At 40.6% G+C, this 19,953-nt stretch overlaps 1 protein-coding gene and 1 long non-coding RNA gene across 2 annotated transcripts in view; one reads left to right on the forward strand and one right to left on the reverse strand.

The window, feature by feature from the left end:
- The window catches only part of EPDR1 (ependymin related 1), a 29,237-nt gene extending 19,740 nt beyond the window's left edge, over positions 1–9,497 (forward strand). The window contains exons 2-3 of the mRNA XM_064418635.1: positions 5,205–5,413; positions 7,463–9,497. Of these exons, the coding sequence (XP_064274705.1) occupies positions 5,205–5,413; positions 7,463–7,653 (400 nt within the window). The 3' untranslated portion in view covers positions 7,654–9,497. The remainder of the gene's footprint in view (positions 1–5,204; positions 5,414–7,462) is intronic.
- A 77-nt stretch (positions 9,498–9,574) lies between these two features.
- On the reverse strand, positions 9,575–12,390 carry LOC135299505 (uncharacterized). The gene is made up of 2 exons (XR_010361479.1): positions 11,940–12,390; positions 9,575–11,096 (listed from the first exon to the last, which is right to left on the reverse strand). It is a non-coding gene; the product is annotated as an uncharacterized LOC135299505 (long non-coding RNA).
- Positions 12,391–19,953: the final 7,563 nt, after the last annotated feature.

Raw genomic sequence — 19,953 nt, forward strand, 5'->3', positions numbered from 1 at the left:
GAATGTTCTTGACCTGATGATGAGTGTTTATCAACTGTCTGCATGTCTGCTTGGCAGCTTTGCTCCCTCGAACTATTCTTGATCTGAGGACCTGAGAAGATGGGGTTATGTAGTTACACTTCTGGGAAAGGTTCCCATTCTCCCAGTGCATCTTAAGTAAAAAATGAGTAAAAAAGAGTGGTATCATTGTGGGGTATTTTATCAAGAGGATACAAGATACCTCATTAAATTAAATTAATTAAATACATGGATGTACCTGTCTGTGCACACTAGAACAGAGAATTTCTTTGAGATATTTGTAGTGCAGTTTCTTCTAGGCAGATGTGGGGTTAGCTTCTTTCAAAATGTTTAAGTGTCTTTTTACAAAGAATTAAGTAGTACCACAAAGGCAGACAGATGCTTCAAGCGTTCATTTAATCACCAAAGAGAAAGTAGAGTTAGCTTGCAAATAATTACAGTGATCTAAGCTTGAAATATCAAATAGCAAATACTGTTTCCTGCTGAATAATACAGTATCTCAGACACAAATCCTGCATAAAATTTTGCTTCCGTTTTTCAGTAGCTTTATACTACTAGGTAATATAAGTCCTGGCTAACATGAATGAGAGTTTTAAGGTTGCAATATCTACAGCTGGAAATCTGGATCAACAGGGTGAAGCCCTAGGTTTATGAGACCCCAGTACACCTTTGCAGTAAAGTCTGTTTTACCATTGTTTCCGTGGTTTTTTGGAGCTGGATTTGTGGTTTTCTTCTTTGTAAATACAATGCCTTACACAACTGGTTTGTGATCAGATTTGTGCCTCTCCAGTGCTACAGCAATCAAAGGAAGATAATAAACAACATTTTAAAGCTCTGGTACTGTAAGCTGATTGTCCAAAGCCACAGAGCAAAATTATGCAGAGGCAGCTTTAGCACAGAAAGAGTTTCTATTACCCAGTCTCAATCTCAGACCATTATTTTGCTTCTCTCTAGCAAATGACCTTGTCTGATATTCTTCAATACATCACATGGGTCTTGCCAGGCCACTAACAGCATCTCTGCTCCTCTGAGTCACTACAAAGGCAGTTGGACAGCAAGCAGCTCCTTTCTTCTTGGTTTGGCTCTCACAGGGAAGCCCTTGGAAGTGCAGATGTAAACCCTGGGAGTCAGGCAGATGCGTTAGGTGATGGGCAGGCTAGCAGACTTCAGGGCTGGGAGGAAGGACCCAGCATAAGATGCAAACTGAGCACCTGAAAAGGAGCTGGTAGCATGATCTTAACATTAATGATTTTTTTTCCTGACAAATGTTAAAAAATAGTTCATTGTTATGAATTGCATTATTAACATACAAAAAAATCACCCATTCAGAAGACAAGTTTATTAGTTCACGCCTTTGGGAGGGTCCAGGAGTGTGTCTTTATGTTATCTGGGCTATGTCTTGAGGGGAGCCTCTGCCTATCTCCCCAGATTTCATGAGAAGTCTCAGGGCTGGGACAGTATTAGGATGCATCACCATCCCTTGCAGTACATCCTTAACACAAGTGCTTCACCTTGTGATTGTGTGGTTGTGGTGTTCTGGCTTTGCATCTAACTCACTTGGTCTCTTACTCAGAAAAATACTTTCCTTAGCCTGGGAGAAGAAAGTACTGAACCCAGCCTGTATCCCACCTATCTGACATGATTGCTTCCAGCAAAATCAGTGGAATTATTTGTGCAGGATACAGTCCAGAGTTAAGAAATTCTTTAAAGCATGGGAGCAAAAACATGTGTGTCTTTATATGCTGGAATTCATCCATTTTCAGACACAGACAAAGGGAGTATTAAGGATCATGAGAGAGTCCCGTAGTGTACTGTAGGGTGAGGCATAGGACAGGGTAGGGGTGGAATAGGATAGGAAAGGAAGGGAAATTATCTCAGTCAGGCAAATAGAATAATTGTCCAAGTAATTTCTTCAAATCTGTTTCAAGGTGCCTATTCGAGGCCTAGTTGGGGCACTTGTTTTAGGTTGGGGCTTTCTTGAAATTACAGTTTAATTAAATTATAATAAAAATAATATTAGAAGTGGGTGCAGGCTGAAAATACATTACATTTTTCTGAAAAAACAAACTAATTAAAAATAATTTCCTCTCCTCTTTCTTTGCCAAGACCTATTTTCAGGACTCTGTGCTTCCCCTCAAGAAGCCAGTGAAATATCAGGCACCTAAAACAAATACAGGCAATACACTCAGGATATACGAAAAGAGGGAAATGATTCATTTTTTATTTTTTTTTTATTATCATCTTTATACTTGTGTACATTTTGCTGTTAATTTTGGCTGGTATATACTTCTCTTTATAAAACAACAACCATTCACCTTCATATGCCATTAAACTCAGATCCTGTGTAATCTTAGGTTTCTGTGCTGGCTGTTTCCAGGACACACACTCTGTAAAGCTTGGATGTGAGGCACATCTGGGTTGAACAAGGACAGTGTAAATCTTGCCCCTGCTTACCCAGAGCAGTCATGCACAGTGAGCAGAACGGGGTTTTCTGCAGATCTCCTCTTGTGTGCCTGCCACCACTGAGGCAGAGTTCATCCCAGCAGCACATCAAGGTGTAGGACAGGTGTCTCCTACACATACATTAAGTCTGCCTCTCCCAGAACCAAAAATCTCAGTGGTGGAGCCTCTTACTCTGCAGAATGGCTGTCAGAGGGATGATTAGTGCTGAGTTTGATTTGTTTGGATTTTCCTCATTTTTATTTACTTCGGGGTTTCATCTTGCCATCTGCAGGATTGTTAAATATGCAAGTAAAATTTCTGTGTGAATTAAATTTTAAGTGAGGATTTAAAATAAAAAAGAAATGTAACAGGTTTATTTTTATTCCTAGTAGTTTGTAATGGTTTTCTAATACATTGGGGTATTGTGTTCTTTTACAAAATCACTGTATTATATCATTCAGATGTCTCAAACATATTGATAGATTCCTCTGTAAGGCATTTCCTGTCCCACTTTTATGGGAGCTGCTGGGCAGCCAGCTGAAGAGTAGTTGGGTCATTAGACTCTCATTGAAAACACGTTAATAAATGTATTTTAGTGTTCTTGTATGTTCTCTGGACCAAATGTGATATAAAAGTTATGTATGTCCATATGTGATCTCAGGTTGGGTTTATGTAAGAAAAGAGTTTAAAAAGATACTTAATTCTTCATTAGCACATCCTGACTGTGGAAACCTTGCCTTTGACTGAGAAAATGGCAGGCAAGTTTAGGTTGCTGAAAGTCATGGCAGAAGCAGGAATATTTTAAGATATGGGCAGAATGATTTGCCATGGGGAAGGTCTATGTAGCCTTGCAGTTTGTCAGCCTCTTAGCATGAGTCTTGTCAGTGTAGGAGAAGTGCCCAGTTTCCCACTTGGAAAGCAGGACAAGCTACCTCCCATGTTTTGTAAGGTTGTGAGTGAGAGATGAGCCCCAGTTTACATCATGTCAGCTTCCTTGTCCCATTTTATATTCTCCTTCACTGTTCAGTTTGGCTAAGGGCATTTAGCCTGACTGTGTTTCCATGCATGCAGAATAAATGATGCTCTCAAGAAGTGGTGGGAATGTTGCTCAGATGATTTTAACCATGCTGAGACACTTCTTATTATGCAACCTTTAAATGCCACAATGTCAGTGGTGGGTGAAGTTATTGCTGTCTGGTGCAATTGTGTAGTGCAAAAATTAAAATTAAAATTGTTTTGGTTTCGACCCTATTTTATGTAAACTTTGCATCCTCCCCAAAAGAATGTGAGGACTGCAGAGAGAAACATGCAGGAGTTGGGAAATAGAGAAGGGTCTGGTCTTTCTTTTGTACATCATCTCTTCAATTGCATCAATTAAGCAATGTTTTATACTAGCTTCACTTCTTTCTGATGGCACAGGATGAGCAGTGTTAGGGACTAGCATCAGATTTGTGAAGTAGAAGATGTCTGTGTCCAAAGACACACAGGCCTTTTTTTTGCAGGAAATGGAGGCAGCATCATGAATGAAGCAAGGAATTACAGATGGAAAGATGAAGCTATTCCCTTCCTTTCTCTAGAGTCACTGCATAACAATAGCCAAGTATTTGAGCTGAGGTATTTAAGGGAAGCCTCTAATAATGAATGCAGAGTTTTGGAGGGTTTAGAAGGTGACCCCGGTAAGTCCTTTGCAAAAGATGCAGAGCACGCATGACGGTGATTTGAGTCATGCTTTAGTTAGTTTTCTCCTATTTCCAGCTGAGGGTTCAAGATCAGCTGATACTTCTGATAATTTTGATTTTGAGGGTATGGAAGCAATGTCTAAGTACTGGTGGTAGATCACACTGCTATAGAAAGAAACTGGATGAAAGTGTCCATATAAATGTTTATCATCTCTCCTCAGAGCTTGGCTTGGTCACTCCATACTCATTAGAAGATGATTGGTTTTAAATCCTCATTAACTGTCCATGCTTCTAGGCTCTCAAGCTCATTGAGCTCCATACCTTTCCTTATCTCTGCCTTACCATTTTGTGCCTCTTCTTTTTCTTTTCACTATGTCATGGGAGAAGCTGTGCCTTAGGGAGGCTGACCCTCTCAGTTCTGCACTTGGGACCATGTACTTCCCCCTTCACCCCCACGTCCCACTTAAGCTGTGTGTGTTGCCATGGAGAGACATCTGTGAGGATGGCAGATACCACATCTGTCCAGTACAGAGGAAGGCTCTACCACATTCAAGCAGAAGTGAATCTATCCAGCCTTTGCAAACAGATTTTTTTCAAAGGTTTATAACTTAGCCAAATCTGGGCAACTTTTAATAAAAACTTTTCCCCTGCCAAAGTTTTAAGTCCTTTCTCCAAAACATGGAGGCACTGGAGCTTTTTAATGAAACAGTTATTAAAAAAAAAAAAAAAAAAAACCAAAACAAAACTAGGAATAATAACATGTTTTTCTCTCAGTTGTTCTCAGAAAAGTTGTTCTGTTGTTCTCAGAAATGGCTGAACCAGTTCAGCCTGATTTATTTATTTTGGAAAGAATCAGCTGAGACACACTTTTAGCATGGGAAATTTCAGCCGAACTGGTTAGCTTTTTTCAAAGTTTGGCAAAGTTTAATGCAAGTCGAAATGTTCTTATGCTGAGAAGTCAAAGGCAAGCTTACATATCAGCAATGTTCCTTGCTTGGGATAGAAAAAGACTATATATATATATATATATATATATATATTAATTGCTTTTTCTTAACGTTTCAGGTTCTTTGAGTATATATTGCTCTACAAAGATGCGGTGATGTTTCAGATTGAACAAGTTACAAAGCTTTGCTCGAAGATTGCTCTGACAGAGCCATGGGATCCATATGATATTCCTGCCAATTCAACTTACGAAGATCAGTACTACATTGGGGGACCTGGAGATGAAGTTATGGTACAGGAATGGTCTGACAGAAAACCAGCCAGAAAATGTATGTGCATGCTTTTGTTTTATTTTAATAGTAATCAATTTCTCTGCTGCACAGGGAAAAATAAAATTATTCATGTTTTACCCAGCTTTCCATATTTCTATAGAGTTCTCTGGAAGAAGTTATGAAAATGCCCTGTGCACAGAATGTCATTTTAATAACAATGAGGTTTTTTAGGAAAATTTCATATTTCAGCGTGATTAAATGTGTTCAGAGGACTCGATTGTGTTGTTTTTGGTATCACACAGAGTTTGCATGGAACAGCATCATTTTGTGTCTGAATCTGTATCCAGAATTTATCCAGAGAAGAATTGGTACTATAATTAGGGGCACACTCCAACTAGAATCTGTGTAACAGAAACAGAGCAGGTGTCAGTGTTTGTATACACATAGTTCTGCAGCCATTGAAATCCTTAATATAGACCTAAATTTTGTTGTACCAGGTAGTGGTAAGAAATATCTTCTCATAAGGCTTAGTTCTGCACTTGGCAGCTGAACACTTGCATCATAAAAGAAAGGAGGCTGAATTTTCCAACGTATAGTATTCTAGATTTTGAATGCACAGAAATTTATTAGCAATTTGGCTTCAGTTTCATCTGTGGTTTATTGATGACCCAGACAACTATAAAAATAATTTTAAAACCTCCATGACGTTTATGAGAGTATTCAGCTAGTGCAATACTTATGGTTATGGGCATCTAATATATAGGCTGGTTACGAACTTGAGCATTTAGCCAGAAGGAAATATTTCTTTCTTGAAGGAAATATTTCTTTCTTGAATAAAAGTAGAACCAATGAAGTAGAGAATGAAGGATAAGATCATTAGACCTCTGTAACTAGGTTGATACATCCTCTGGTATTCTGCAAGAGGCAAATTATCATTCACTCCAATGATTTTTTTTTTCAGATCTGATATTTTTGGAATTTTTGTGGAACTTGATATCCAGATACGTTCAGTTAATGACGTGTGATTTTAATCCTGTATTATTTTGTATCTCCAGTGCTTTTCTGTATGATTATTCATAAACATAATGTCTGAAAGTTACCTATCTACCTTTCAGCTAGTGTTGGTTTTAATTGAAAAGATATATTTATTTCACAATTAAAAAAGTTATAGGGGAGATAAAGGCTACTTTGGTAGCATCATATTTAACCATGATTTTTTATTGTAAAATTCTGAGAGAAGGCTTGCTCCGTAAAAAGTTGCCTCCATTTCTGTGTACTCAAAACCATATTACTTAAGGTCAGAATGTTTTTGGTATATTAACATGCTCAAAAGGGGTATATTTAAATATTGCTTATCTTGCCACCCTTTCTTTGAATACAGTATAAGTGTGTTTCATGTCACCATTTATTTATTTCTGGCAATGTGGTTGTGCTACAGCCTATGACACAAAACTGAAAGTACTGAAAATAAGTGTGTGTGATTGCTGCTGGGTGGGAGAAACTAAGCATTCTTGGGACTAGAAATATTCATTACAGACATTCCTCAGAAAAACTGATTTATGGTCACAGTAGGTAATTTTAACGTGAGTTTCCGCTATCAAGAGATCTGAAGTGCGTAAAACAATGGGATGGAGTATGATTGAAGGAGTAAAGAATGATCACAGAAATAAAATAATAAAAAGAAAGATAAAATAATAAAAGAGAGATAGAAGCAAAGGGCATTCAAAGGACACCACTTCAATGGTATTACTGCCACTGCATAAACAGCATAGTGGAAAAGGTAGAGGTGATGACAGAGAACAGAGGGGAAATAGAGCGAGGGAACATCTGTGAGGTTAGCACACTGTGGAGTTAAACTGAAGTTCAAAGAGGATTGGACAGACTTGCTACATCACATTCTGGAGGAGATCAGCATTGAGTGTAGTCTTGAGATAATGAACCGCTAGAAGTGTTTGAAAGTAATAGGAATTTTAAAAAATAAAATTATAATGAGAATCTGGATAGACAATGTTAAACAGAAGCAATGAGTTAAAAGAGACTGACATCATCATGACCCATTCATCTTGTCTTGTCACCTAAAGCAGTCACATTTCTGGTTGGTTGCAGTGGAATCCTGGGTCGGCGTTTACACCGTCAAAGACTGTTACCCAGTACAGGAAACCTACACCAAGAACTACAGCGTGACGACCTCCACTCGCTTCTTCGACATCCACCCGGGCATCGCAGACCCCTCTGTGTTCACCCCACCCAGCACCTGCCAGGCAGCCCAGCTGACGAGGATGAAAGATGAATGCTGAGTATGGACACTGGCTGCCTTGGGCAAACACGTTAGCCAAGAGGATGGTTATTAGTAGTCAGTTGTTGACATCTAAGCTGATTTTTCAACCTAATTGCTCTCTTTGGAAGTTGTAAGCTTTCACTTGAGAGAGAACATAAAAGCATGTAACTGAGTAAAATATATAAAACAAAAGATCTCTTTCGATCTCATTAATCTGCTCAGTGATGCACTTACAGTATTATATGGTTACCATTAAGATAACATTTCTAGATACTGTTTATTTAAGGATGATTTTCCTTTTGCGAAGATTTCATTATTTATTTTTTCACTAAGACAAAGCACAGGCAGACAGCAGCAATGCTACTGTCTAGAAGAGAAAGCTAAATTTTGTTGTCATTGTTGTTGTTACTTCTGGAGACTTGAAGGGAAAGATGTCCTACATCAAACCTCATCCCTAAGTGAAAAATATAACTTTAAATTATATGCATCAAAATTGTGTAAATTTGTTCTTTTGGTTTTATTCTGCTTTGTGTTCTCTTTTGGTTGATTTTTTTTTCTTTCTGCTCTTCAGCAAGCTGGTAGTCAATTTTTGAGCTAAGTTTTGTTCTTTCTGAAAAGAAACTAGAGTAGCTTTATTCATTTGCTGACATGCAAAAAATACTCTTTTGTTTCTTGGGAGAATGGTGTGAACGTAAGGGAAGGAGGGAGAGGTACACCTTCAAAAAGAAGTAAGCCGAAGTTTTTTATGCATCTCCCTTTTGGAGAAGGCTTCTCCAAAGGGTATGGTGAGACCATTTTCAGTCAAATTTTACTTCAGCACTCGCTTTTCAAGGCAATACTAGTTTTAACCTATGGAAAGGTTAAAACTAAATGGCTTTAATGTTTTGTAACTACTTTCAACAGTCTTTACTCAGGGTGTGGAAACACCTTCATAATTCCAGGGAGGTTTGAAAAAAGAAAAGCTGTTCTTTGTGCGTAGTTAGTAAAGGCTGCATCAGCATTCACATAGTGGCTGGGATGGAGAGAAAGACAGAGCCTGTGACCTGTGTGGAGAGGCAGGAGGGAGGAATGGGAGGCACAGATTTCAGATGTCCTCTGTGCGGTGTGGCAGCGAGGCACTACAGTCTGAGCAGATCCATTGATGCATGTTTTTATTTGCTGTTTCATCAGCATCTCAATCTTACTATCTCCACATAACCAAAAAAGTACAGGGAGTGCACATATTTCGCATTAGAAAATTCAAACCAAACCTTCATTCACCTTTGATACTCTCAGAAGTGTGATGGGTTTTGCACACTTACCAAATGAGATTAACTGGTTTATTCTGTAAGGTGTGCATTTTATTTACTACTTGAAAAAAAATTTAAAGACAGATTCTTGTCCTCTTACACACATTGGGTAGTTGTTTGTTCCAAAAGTCATCTGGCTGTAAATGGATGTAAACACTGGAGAGTTTGGTGTCTCCAGAGGAGAAATGGTGGGCAGGCTTTTAGTGCTTTATATACTCATAGCTTTTTGTACGTAAGCAAGTGGGACAGTGGTTGTTTTTCTTTCACAGTTGTGGTCAGAATGGCATTTTACTTTGCCCCATGCCTAATGAAAGCACATATACATACTGGTTAAAATTCAGCTAGTTCACTAAAAATTTCTCTTGGAGAGGGCCATTTCACTGAGTGGAGAGAAGGATTGGGTTTCCTTGAATTTAGAGTGCATTTATTCTGTACTCGCCTTCTGTATTTCGTGTGTGACACTCTAAATGCTAACTGCATATTGTTCTCATTAGGACAATGATTAGCATGCATTTCTTAATATGTGTCCTGTTAGAATCTGGAAAATATAATAAATCTGGCTAGCAAGCATGAAGCTGTGGTACTGAATTGTTTGGGATGGCTTTGTTGCGGTCGAGCAGATAGCTGGGTAATCAGGGTGTCTGTATTATGTTTTGCTGACAGTGATACAGTTTCTAGCAAGAGCATTAAGTGTTTCTTTTAATATGAATTTGCAAATTTGCAAAATTCTGTTACAGTACACAAAAAGTGCTTTAAAATTTTTGCCCTGACTTGCAGGGCAATTTTATATGGCTAAATATGTTCCTCTAAAACAATGCTGTTGTCTTCATATTTATGCTCTACAAATCCAATGCAGAGAGTTGTCAAAGAGATACCAAGCAGCAAAATTTAGGATTACGTATTTTGAATTAGCCACAAACCAAATATGAAGCACAACGTGCGTATGCCTGGTTTGTTATCTTTGCTATGATGTGCTTTGGTTTGTTGTCATGTACCACAAGAGACATCTTGTCTTTAAGCAACTACGCCAGTGACTCAATGAGAAGGAGCATAAAAGGAATATAAGGTAGCTATATAATATGCTGCCACAATTGAATAAAAATGTGGGGTTCATATGTCTAATAGTCTGGGAAGCTTGTTTATCACAGTTATTTGGTGAAAAATTAATAATAAATTGGTATGTACATCAGTTATATTGTATTCTGTGGGCTTACAGCAACAGAACCTGGTAGCTGGATAGTGTGTGAGGCAAAGCTGATTTTGTGAGATTTACAGTGTTTCCTGGTTTCAGCTGGGCCAGAAATAGTGCAAACATAGATGTGCCTGCCATATTTTTCTGTTTCTGTTTGGAGTCTTCTCTGAAAGCAGGATGTGTAGAAACACAACATTGTTTAATTTAAAGTTAACCAAACATTCCTGAACCTCAAAGAAAGGTTTAGTTTGAGTTTGGGGAGGAGATCTGGGCATTTGGTTCAGTTCCTATTTTAACAGTTTGCTTAACTCTAGTATTAGGGACAGATTTTGCTGCCTCAAGGCATGCTGCACACCATGGGAGTGCTGCCATTTACCAGGGAATGCCAACTTTCATGAACAACATAGGAAGAAACACGATAATCCATTGTCAAAGTCAGTTTTAGTCAAGAAATCTCTGAACAGTTTGACATTCTTATTTTGGGACATTAACAAAATCAGTGTGTTTCTCACTTTGAAGTTAGTTACGTTTTAGTGCTTACACTTCTTGCAAACTCACATCTCTTTTCCCACTACCCTTTACTTCCTAACATCAGTGAAGTCCACTTCCGAACAGTGTTTGCAGCCTTCACTTGCATTTATTTCAGTAGGAATTGAGCATTTATATACCTGATGTATCTGAGCTACACTTGACCTGTTTATTTTGCCAGCAGTTCTGTCTCAAGAGCAAGGGCAGTGCGAGTCATATGTGAGCAACATACACTGAACTACATGTGGTTGTTCAACAGAGAGACCAGAGTTGCCTCATGTGCAATTGCTGCTGTCCCAAAATACCAGTTGATGAGAGGTGTTGGCATGTCTGTTGTATCACATCCTGCATCTTCTGCATCCTTGGTCACAAACTGATGCTGGAGGCAAACTGCATCATGTTCCCACATGACAGAAAGGCAGGTCACAGGATCATCAGTAGCTTACTCCTTAACTATAAGGAATAAAGATTTCAAAAGATCACCCAACACAAATAGACAGAGATCCCTGACTATGAAGATCTGGAGATTACAGTCTTTCCAGGAGGCTGCATGTATGGCATGGACTCAGGCACTCAGAGATTTAGTCTTCACATCTGCACTTTGGCATAGGAACAGATGAAGCAAGCTTGGAAAACTTTTTAAACGATCCTGAGCAGTTACTGCTTTATAAGGGGAGAGGGAAAAAACTTATGTTCCAATCAGTAGCCCCAGAAAACTGTCAGAAATGTAGAACAAGATGCTGCTCTGAAGATGGTAGTGGAAATTTGCAAACACTACTTTGATTCAACATACTCCAGGGTAAAGATCCATGTCGTTTGGTATGGCTATTTCAGCACAGAGCCCAAAACTGCATCCTGAATGAAGTGATGCACATAGTTGCAGTATGATATTTTGTTTGAAACAAAGACAAATAGACCAGTACTATGCATTTTGCAGGCCTGAGTGCGTGACTAATGACCTGCATGTCTCTCTACAAGAATGTGTGTGCCTTTAAAAGAGTGCTGCCTGCTGCCTTTGAAGACTGAAGAATTAATCTTCTCACCACTACATCTGTAGAAATCTACTTCAGACTCCTTTCTTTCCCACCCTGGAAGGTGGGAATGGTAATTCTGCTTTCCACCTGCTCTTGCCTTCCTGATTGTGGTAGCTCTGGGCCAACATCACTGCCTCTACCACTGGGGCCCTCAGAGGCCTGGAGCCTTTGGGGCAGTAGCACCAATGTCATGGAGGGTTCCCAGCCCCTGCCTTACCACGTGGACCAAAATTACGTGTGTGTGTTACCCGTCTGGGCTTACCCTTTGTGCCCTGCGCGCTCACTCCATGCACGGGGGTGTTGCTCACGCCCTCAGCGCCCGGCCGTCACCATTAATTGGGCTCAGCTCAGGCTTCCATGACGCCAGGCAAAGGGGCTCATGAGCAAAAGGGAAGGAGCAGAAATGAAAGGAAAACCTGCTGGGCTCACCCTGCTCCCCGCCAAGGTTTTTCCCACGCTTGCCCAGGCCTGATAAACAGCTTTGACGTTCCTGAAACAGCAGCAGCTGAGTTGCCAGCTCTGCGTCACAGCCCATGTCACGCTGAAGGAGAGGGTTGGGTTTCACCCTCTGCACTAAAATTATCCTTCAGGCTGGGCCAGTGACTCAGTTTTGTTTTCCATGGAAAATGCATGCCCGCTCCCATCACCTCCGCCACTGCCATGGCAGCCTGTCTGGCAGGACTCCTGCCCCAGTCCAGCAGTCTGTGACAGCCCCTGTGTGGCCAGACAGTGCCCTTCAACCTGTCCCCACTGTCCCATCTTCATTCTTCAGATCTGTCAGGGACCTCGCTGTCCCCACACACGGGCCAGGCAGGTCTTCTCCACTTTCCTACAGGGCTTTTAAAGTTTTGGGAAAAGTCCTTCCTATCTTTCCATTGCTGTGCCATTTTGAAATTAATTTTTTGTGTGGTTTCTTATTCTTCTCCTTTTTTTGTGTGTATGAGCTGTTTCTGTTAATTTGATATGCCGATTTTTCATATGAATGTTGTGTTTGGGGTTTTTTTACCACAGACTTGTGCTATATAACAACCTTTGTTTATTGCTGCAATACCTGTAATCAGTGACTTGTGTAAAGAAGGACATTCTTGGTGTTGGCAGCAGTTTGCACTGGCAAGAGCACAGGAGGTGGAAATGCTGACAGTAATGACAAGTGACAGCAGGGATACCCTTACTGGTGGCCCAAGTGACTACCAACTATGATGACTGTTAAAACTTTTGGCTCTGCAGAGTCTGTAGACACTTAACCCCAGGAAATACACCAGATCTCTCCAAAGGAGATGGGGAACTATGCTGGGCAGCCCACATTGCTTTTGCCTTATTAAAGTAAGATGCTGTACTAAATGCTGTATGCATGACCATAATTCATTGTTGAGAAGTTGCTTATAGAGAGACAGAAAACAAGATGTTTTCTCCTAGCATCTTTCTACAGAAATGATGTAAAAATTATTTTCAGAAAATGTTGACTTTTGAATTAAAGAAATAGTAGAAAGCTCCAAAAACTTGTCATGGAACAAACACTGTATCTATAAAGCAATATATAGCTTTAATATACATATTTTAGCCTTAGAACTTCTACTTTAAATAAATAACACAGCTTGTCAGAAGGACTAAACTCTGAATCATCCCTCTCAGCTGGCTTTCAGCTTTGAAAGAAGCTGCTTCTGTTGTGGGCTTGAAGAGGAGCTCTTTCCTAAGGCTGGCTACTCTAGCAATCATACAAATTCAGCTAAAGACATTGCCTCTTCCTGCAGACCCAGTCCTGTCAAAGGAATCGGGTTTCTTTACTTGTGTGTTGTCTCAGTACTCTGCAGATTTCCAAAGAAATATGATGTTTTATGCCAGCACAGGACCTGTTCTGAATCTTTTGTCAAATTTTCTTGCTTGAACACAAGGGAGACTATGAGCAACAGGCAGTGTCCCTTACCATGAGAGAAAGCTTACCCAAACTGAAGACATTTTTCCCTGTTTCCAGCCTGCTGGGACATCCTAGATGGGAAATCTTATTCAGAAGTCTGTAAAGTTCATGTTTCATGTAGGTGAGAAGGGAAGAAAAATAGCAATAATAAAAGCAGGTGAAAAAAGAAATTATAAAAATTAAAGTATACCAAGAGATTGGTAGCCCAAAAAAACTAGTCAACCGCACCCCTAAGAAAAGGGGTTGTGGGGGGAGAGGGGGAAGAAAGGAAGATGGAGAACCATGTTTGGCTGCTCCTTCTCAGCCTGTTTTATGAATTTATAGAAAGTATGTTAATTATGGGGGACCACATCTGTATTCAAAGGTTCGTAAACATCAGCATTTGTTTTTGGGTAATACAGATCCCTGATAGACCTCACCAATCTAACAGGGCACTTTTGGGTGCCCTGCAAAAGGAAGGAGGCCTTGGATGGATTTAACCTTTCACACTTGCTTCAGGGAAGTACCAAACATTTGCACCTCCCACTGAAGTGAATAGATTAGGCGTGAAATAATCTCTAGCTGGTGGAAATAAACAGTCGGCACTTATGATTCTGTTCTTTCAATTCCAAGAAAAGTTTTCTTAACAGAGCTGCTGAATTTGGACATTGAAAGTGCCCAACTCCCTTCCATTTAATTTCCATCTTGTGCTAGCTCACACTGCCAAAATGATATTGCCCTTATTTGTTCCAACAGTCTCACTCTTACAGATGTGGATGAAAAGCTCTGATGATCCCCATGGGAAACATTAGGAGTAATAATCAGAGGATGAAGTCCACAATGAAATGATGTGGGACAAATTCCCATACACCTGCTGCCCCTTCCATCACTGAGCCACCTGAGCTGGACTCGTGAAACAGGCAATGGCAAAAGCTAAGCCACAGGAAGCAAAGCATTACTGTGCTTCAAAGGCTGGGGCTCAATGTTGCCTATGTTAGAGCAGCTCTAGCATGATGTCAGATGTGTCGCTCACTAACAAAATCTCTCCCTCCAGAAGATCTTTTTAAACAGCAGAAGAAAATGTTGGATATTGCCTCAACGGGGAAACATGTCCCTGCCAGCCAAAAGCACCAGGCAAGGGCAGCCAAGCACAATACATCATTAAAACTTCCTCCTTTATTTCTACAGCAGCTGCCAGAAACATGGCTGGCAAAGGGCTGTAGAGGAGGGAGACATGAGTGGTGTGTGTTTGGTCAGGTGCCTTGAGCACTGCAGTGAACTTTGGGCACCTGAACCCAAGGGTGTGAGCAGAATCACAGCACTCCAGTGCTGTAAACAGCTTTGTACTGAAAACCCTCACACTAACATGCTATGTAACAGCAGCCCACAGGAAAATGTTTGGGATGAGACACAAGCCTCACATCAGGCCAGCAATGGCCATAGTTAAAAAATAAAGTAAAAGAAAAAAGCCAAGTCTCACGTGCACTTCCAAAAAAAATTCCACCTACAGCAACCAAAGATGTGACTATTTTTGTACTTTGATGTGGCACTCAGTGCCAATTATATAGGAAGTTGTTACTTCCAGTCTGGATTATTGCTAGATGCAGCACAGGATGGCAAGGCAATTAGTACAGCCAGAGCTAGTTGGGTCAGGATGTGCTTCTTCAGCATCCATTTGAGTGTGGCCACTTTCACAATACCCTGAGACAGCTCCAGGCTGAGGGATAATAGGTTTTACACATCTTCTGGGAGGTGTTGACCAACCTGTGAGATGACAATACAGATCTTAGACAGATACCTGTATGCGTAGAGAATAGCCTGTACTGTTGCTGAGATCAGGAAGGAATTTTCCTGTGGGACAGATTGGCACAGTTTTCCATGGCTTTTTGGCCTTCCTCTGCAGCATCAAGCATGACCATCGGTCAGGGCTTTTAGGGTCCCTCTTGGCCAGGTTGCTGCCTGCTGTTCATGCCCCACAAAGGTGACCCTCCTGCCCCACATCTGGGGAAAAGCAACTTTCTAGGATCTGAGGGTGTCCCCCGGGGGTTGCTTCTTGTCCTGTGTGTAATTGAACAAAGCCCCTTGCCAGGGCTCCTCTGCACCTTTCCAGCTCTGTTCCTGCCTGCTGCACTTGTGCTTCCAAGGCACCACACGTGCCCTGGCTCTCTCTTGCCCATTGTAAACCTGGAGTGGGAGTGAGCTCTGCTCTTCCCTTGGCTCCATTTCTCCAGGGGTTCTTGCTTGCGCAGAGCAGCCTGTGCTTGGAAGAGTGCCAGGCTTGCAGCCCCATGAGGAGCTGCCACTTTTCAGCACTCCGTGTGGGCAACACAAGCACCAGGCAGGCACAGGAGTGCTTTGCAGGAATCACTACTCAACAACCACAGCAGAGAAAGTTTTGAAAGGCAAAAAGTGTGGTTCATGTGTTATCAAGGTGTGTCATAATTTGGAAAATACCAAGTATTACTCCTTTTCTGTGTGACTGTAACCAATCCTTATTCTCCCTGTTCAGGAAAAAGGGACTTCTTGACCTGTATTCATAAACCCAAATTGTTTCAATTTTTACATCCAAAGTAATACATGACATTGTTATTGTTCTTCCTCCTCAAAGGCTAAAAATCAAAATAATTTTAAAACAGAGAAAAAAATAAAGTAAGAATGCTTGGGGGTTGGATTTTTGAAATGCCAAAGTACAAATTGATACAGAAAAAACACCTTACCAAACAGAAAATTACATTCTTAAAACTTCTGAGGTTTTTGATTTTTTTCCCTAGAAAGAGTCTTCTTTGTGCATCAGTCAGTTATCTACTTTCCTGTGTTTGGTAAAGGTTAATACTTTTTAGATAATTTTCAGCAGGTTTTTTTCAATATCAATTACACATTTTCAAGACTGTTGTGTTATCTGTGGCTTGACCCAGTGTCTGGGTCTCTGACTTGAAGGAAACTGCGTTCACCTGGCACCGCTTCTTTTGGCTCCAGGCAGTTCTATTGTTTGGGTTATTCTATATGGCAGGCTCCAGGAAGGATGTGTGGTCAAATGAAATATGTCCTGTGACGGAAATATGCCCTGTGATGTTTATGACCATCTTGTTCACTCTCTCCAGAGAGAGCCTGGGTGAAGAACACTCACCAGGAAGATAAACAGCCCATAATTCAGAATATTCCAAGAAACTCTATGGGTAAACTTGCCTGGAGAGGTGGAGCTCATAGCAACTGTGTTGGATACAAATTGTGCCATTAACTCCTTGCCACAAAGGGTGCATGGGTGAGAGACAAATCTGTTTTCCTCACACAGTGCCACCAGCAAATGGCTCTCCACAAGATGTAGGGGATTTGCAAAATTCTGTCTTTGACTTTGCCAGACTTCAAGTGATGGTTTTCAAGCTAAACTGAGGATTGCATTAATTTGCTCCTGGCTACACCTGCACATTGTGGTAATGTTTGTGAACATCTGCCCTGAAAGAGAGACAGAAACATAAATTAAACTTCTGTTTCCAGTTATATCCTTTCTGTTGGAAGCAGCTTTTTAGCCATTCCCACACATAACCTTCACATCCTTGTTAAATTTTGGGACACACAATAGTCAAGATGACCCTGCACCAGTGCTAAATACAGCAGGGCAATCACCCCTTTTGACCAGCTGGTGTGTGTGTATTTGGTGCATCCTGAGATGGGTTTGCCGCTGCTGACTTGTACTGAGCCTGCTGTTAGCCTGCAGCCCCAGACCCTTTCCTGTGGGGCTGCTCTCCAGCCCAATTCATACTTGTGGAAAGTATTTCTTCATGCCAGCATTTGTTCTTGTTGTTTCATGCCACTGACGATGGCTCAGTGCTCCAGTCTATCCAGATCCCGCTGCAAGGCCTCTTATCCCTTAAGAGTCAACAGCACATTCCAGTTTAGCATCATCAGCAAACTTCCAACTTCTGTCTACAGATAATTGGTAAATATATTTAACAGAACTGTCCCTAGAACTGAGCCCTGAGGAACAATGGTAGTGACTGACCTCCAGCAGGATTACCTACAACCTTTTGAGCCCTGCTCTTTACTCAGTTCTTCACCCACTGAACCACGTACCTGCTCACTTTGCAGTCGGATGGCTTGTCTAGAAAAATGTTGTGAGGGACAGAATCAAAAGCCTTAATAAAATGAAATCCAGAAAATCTTCCTCCACTGCCTTTCTTCATCCTATAGGTGGGTGACCTTATGCTAGAAAAATATTTAATAAGTTATACAGGACTTTCCTTTGTGAACCCATGTTATCTGTGCCTGATGATTGCCTTGGCCTCTAAAGGCCTATCAGTAGCACACAGTATTATGTTCTCTGCAATTTTCCCAGACGCTGAGGCTGGGCTAACAGGTCTGTAGTATCCAAGGTTTCCCTCATGCCCTTGTAAACTGGAATAACACTGTCTTCCTTCCAGTCAGCATGAACCTCTACTGCATAAAACCACCAGGTTCCAGCAACATACTTGCTGAAGTGGTATAAGTAGCCAACTGCACTACAAAAAGGGTGCTTGAGAATGCTTAAAAATTGTTGTTCAATTGTTGTAATGGCACTATCCTTGTAATACAGCCTTCTGTGAAGAACATCAGGACAACTGCATCATCTAATCTTTTAGAAAGCTGAAAGCCTAAACTTTCTGTGAGTTTAAGCAAGTATGGTGTCAAGGTCAGTGGGAGATATACTCAGAAACTCCACTTTTTATTTTGCTGACAGACAGTGAAAGATTAGTCTCGCCCTTTGCACAGCGTCAGATAACAGAAATAAGGCTGCAGAAATAACAGCTGCAGATCAGACTTTCAGCCACATTATTCTAGCAAGTATGACAGGAAAGCAGACATCCCAGTAAACAATTCAAGGTTGATATTGCAATGTTCAGTAGCAGGGGCTTTAACAGCTCTGTAATCTGCATGAAGGAGCATTGTGACAGAGTCTATCAATTATCTCTGGTTCCAGGTCCAGTATGACAATTATTTGGGCTCCATATTTGTTTATTGTTCATTGCATTTTTTTAATATCTCTTGTGAAACTTCTTAATGAAAGACTGGAAAACTCTAAGAAGGAAAATTAGTGTCTGTAATTTATTCATCTCTTGGAAGAACACAGGCCAGTTCACTCTATTGCTCCTAGTATTTTATTTCAAGTTATCTGCAGTAGCTGCAGGGCTCAGCTGCTACTTATTGAAGTTTAAGCTTATACTTTTCTGCCAAAAGTCTTTCCTCCTCTATCCACCCTATGGCTCTGCTGAAAGGTCTCTCTCACACCACTTTGTTTTTCCAGTTACTCCTCCATCCTGATGCTTCCATTTTTTGAACTTACTGACATTGTAAATATTTCCTCTTTGGTACTAAGATACTTGATCCCTTTTCAGATGGCAATTGAGAACACTTCAACCCTCAATCTTAATGGCATATTATATTCAGTTGTATGTCATGCATTTATGTATAATAGAAGGATAACATATATAATTGCCAAGTCATAAAAACACTGGTTACTATTGCTGTGATTATTTACTCTTAATTTTACATGCAATGGTTAGAACACCATCTTTGAAAGTTTCCATCACTTCTATAATCATTATATTAAGCTTTTTCAGTCTTATTCATCTTCTCCTGTTCCTATACCTCAAACTCTTTGTTTCAGTCTAACATTGGAAAGGGTTGATGTCTGCTCATGAAAGTCATTGCTATTTTGATGTTCCTTTGTGGCAAACCCTGACAAGGTTATCTGAGAGTGTGATGCTCTTTACATTGTATAAACCCTTAAAATACATTTATTACAAAAAGCTTTTCATTTGAACTCCTGCTATCCTGGTAGGGGTCTTCCTAAGTTAAACATAGCCTCTCCAAGAAAGAAGCTTTTCCAGATGGTGTGAGCTCATTTTTGTTCTGCATTTAGCTTTAGTGTTGTTTCCACAGGATCTAAAGATGGGCTGAAGTTAAAAAGCAAGTGGAAGGCTAAATCTCCAGGGAGATGGAAAAAAGTGTTTTCATGAGCTCTATAAATCTTCTCGATGTATTCTAAAATTACAGATAGCTGCCTTGGCCAGATTTGATGCTAGCAGTCAAGAAACTAAGCATTAATTTTACATTTTTAAACTGTCTTAGAATGGGTTTACATTTCAGTTGGAATCTAGGTGACTCATAGCAACCAGGAGGCTCAAAAGAACTTGCTTCAGATCTTTGTGCAGTGAAAAACTGTGTCAGTCCACAGCATCCAGCGGAGCTACTCTGGCTGGCATCAAGCAAGTCACTGACTCTTGCATACTGCTTTCTGTCTCTGAAATCCAGGAAAGCAGCCCTCCTGGAGCTGGGCAGCTCCAAGGGCCGTATCAGAGAGCTCCATCGCTCTGCCTGGTTCAGTCTTGTCTCCATTTCCACTGAC

The sequence above is a fragment of the Passer domesticus genome, chromosome 1 (genome assembly GCF_036417665.1).
Source record: "Passer domesticus isolate bPasDom1 chromosome 1, bPasDom1.hap1, whole genome shotgun sequence".
Classification (NCBI taxonomy): domain Eukaryota; kingdom Metazoa; phylum Chordata; class Aves; order Passeriformes; family Passeridae; genus Passer; species Passer domesticus.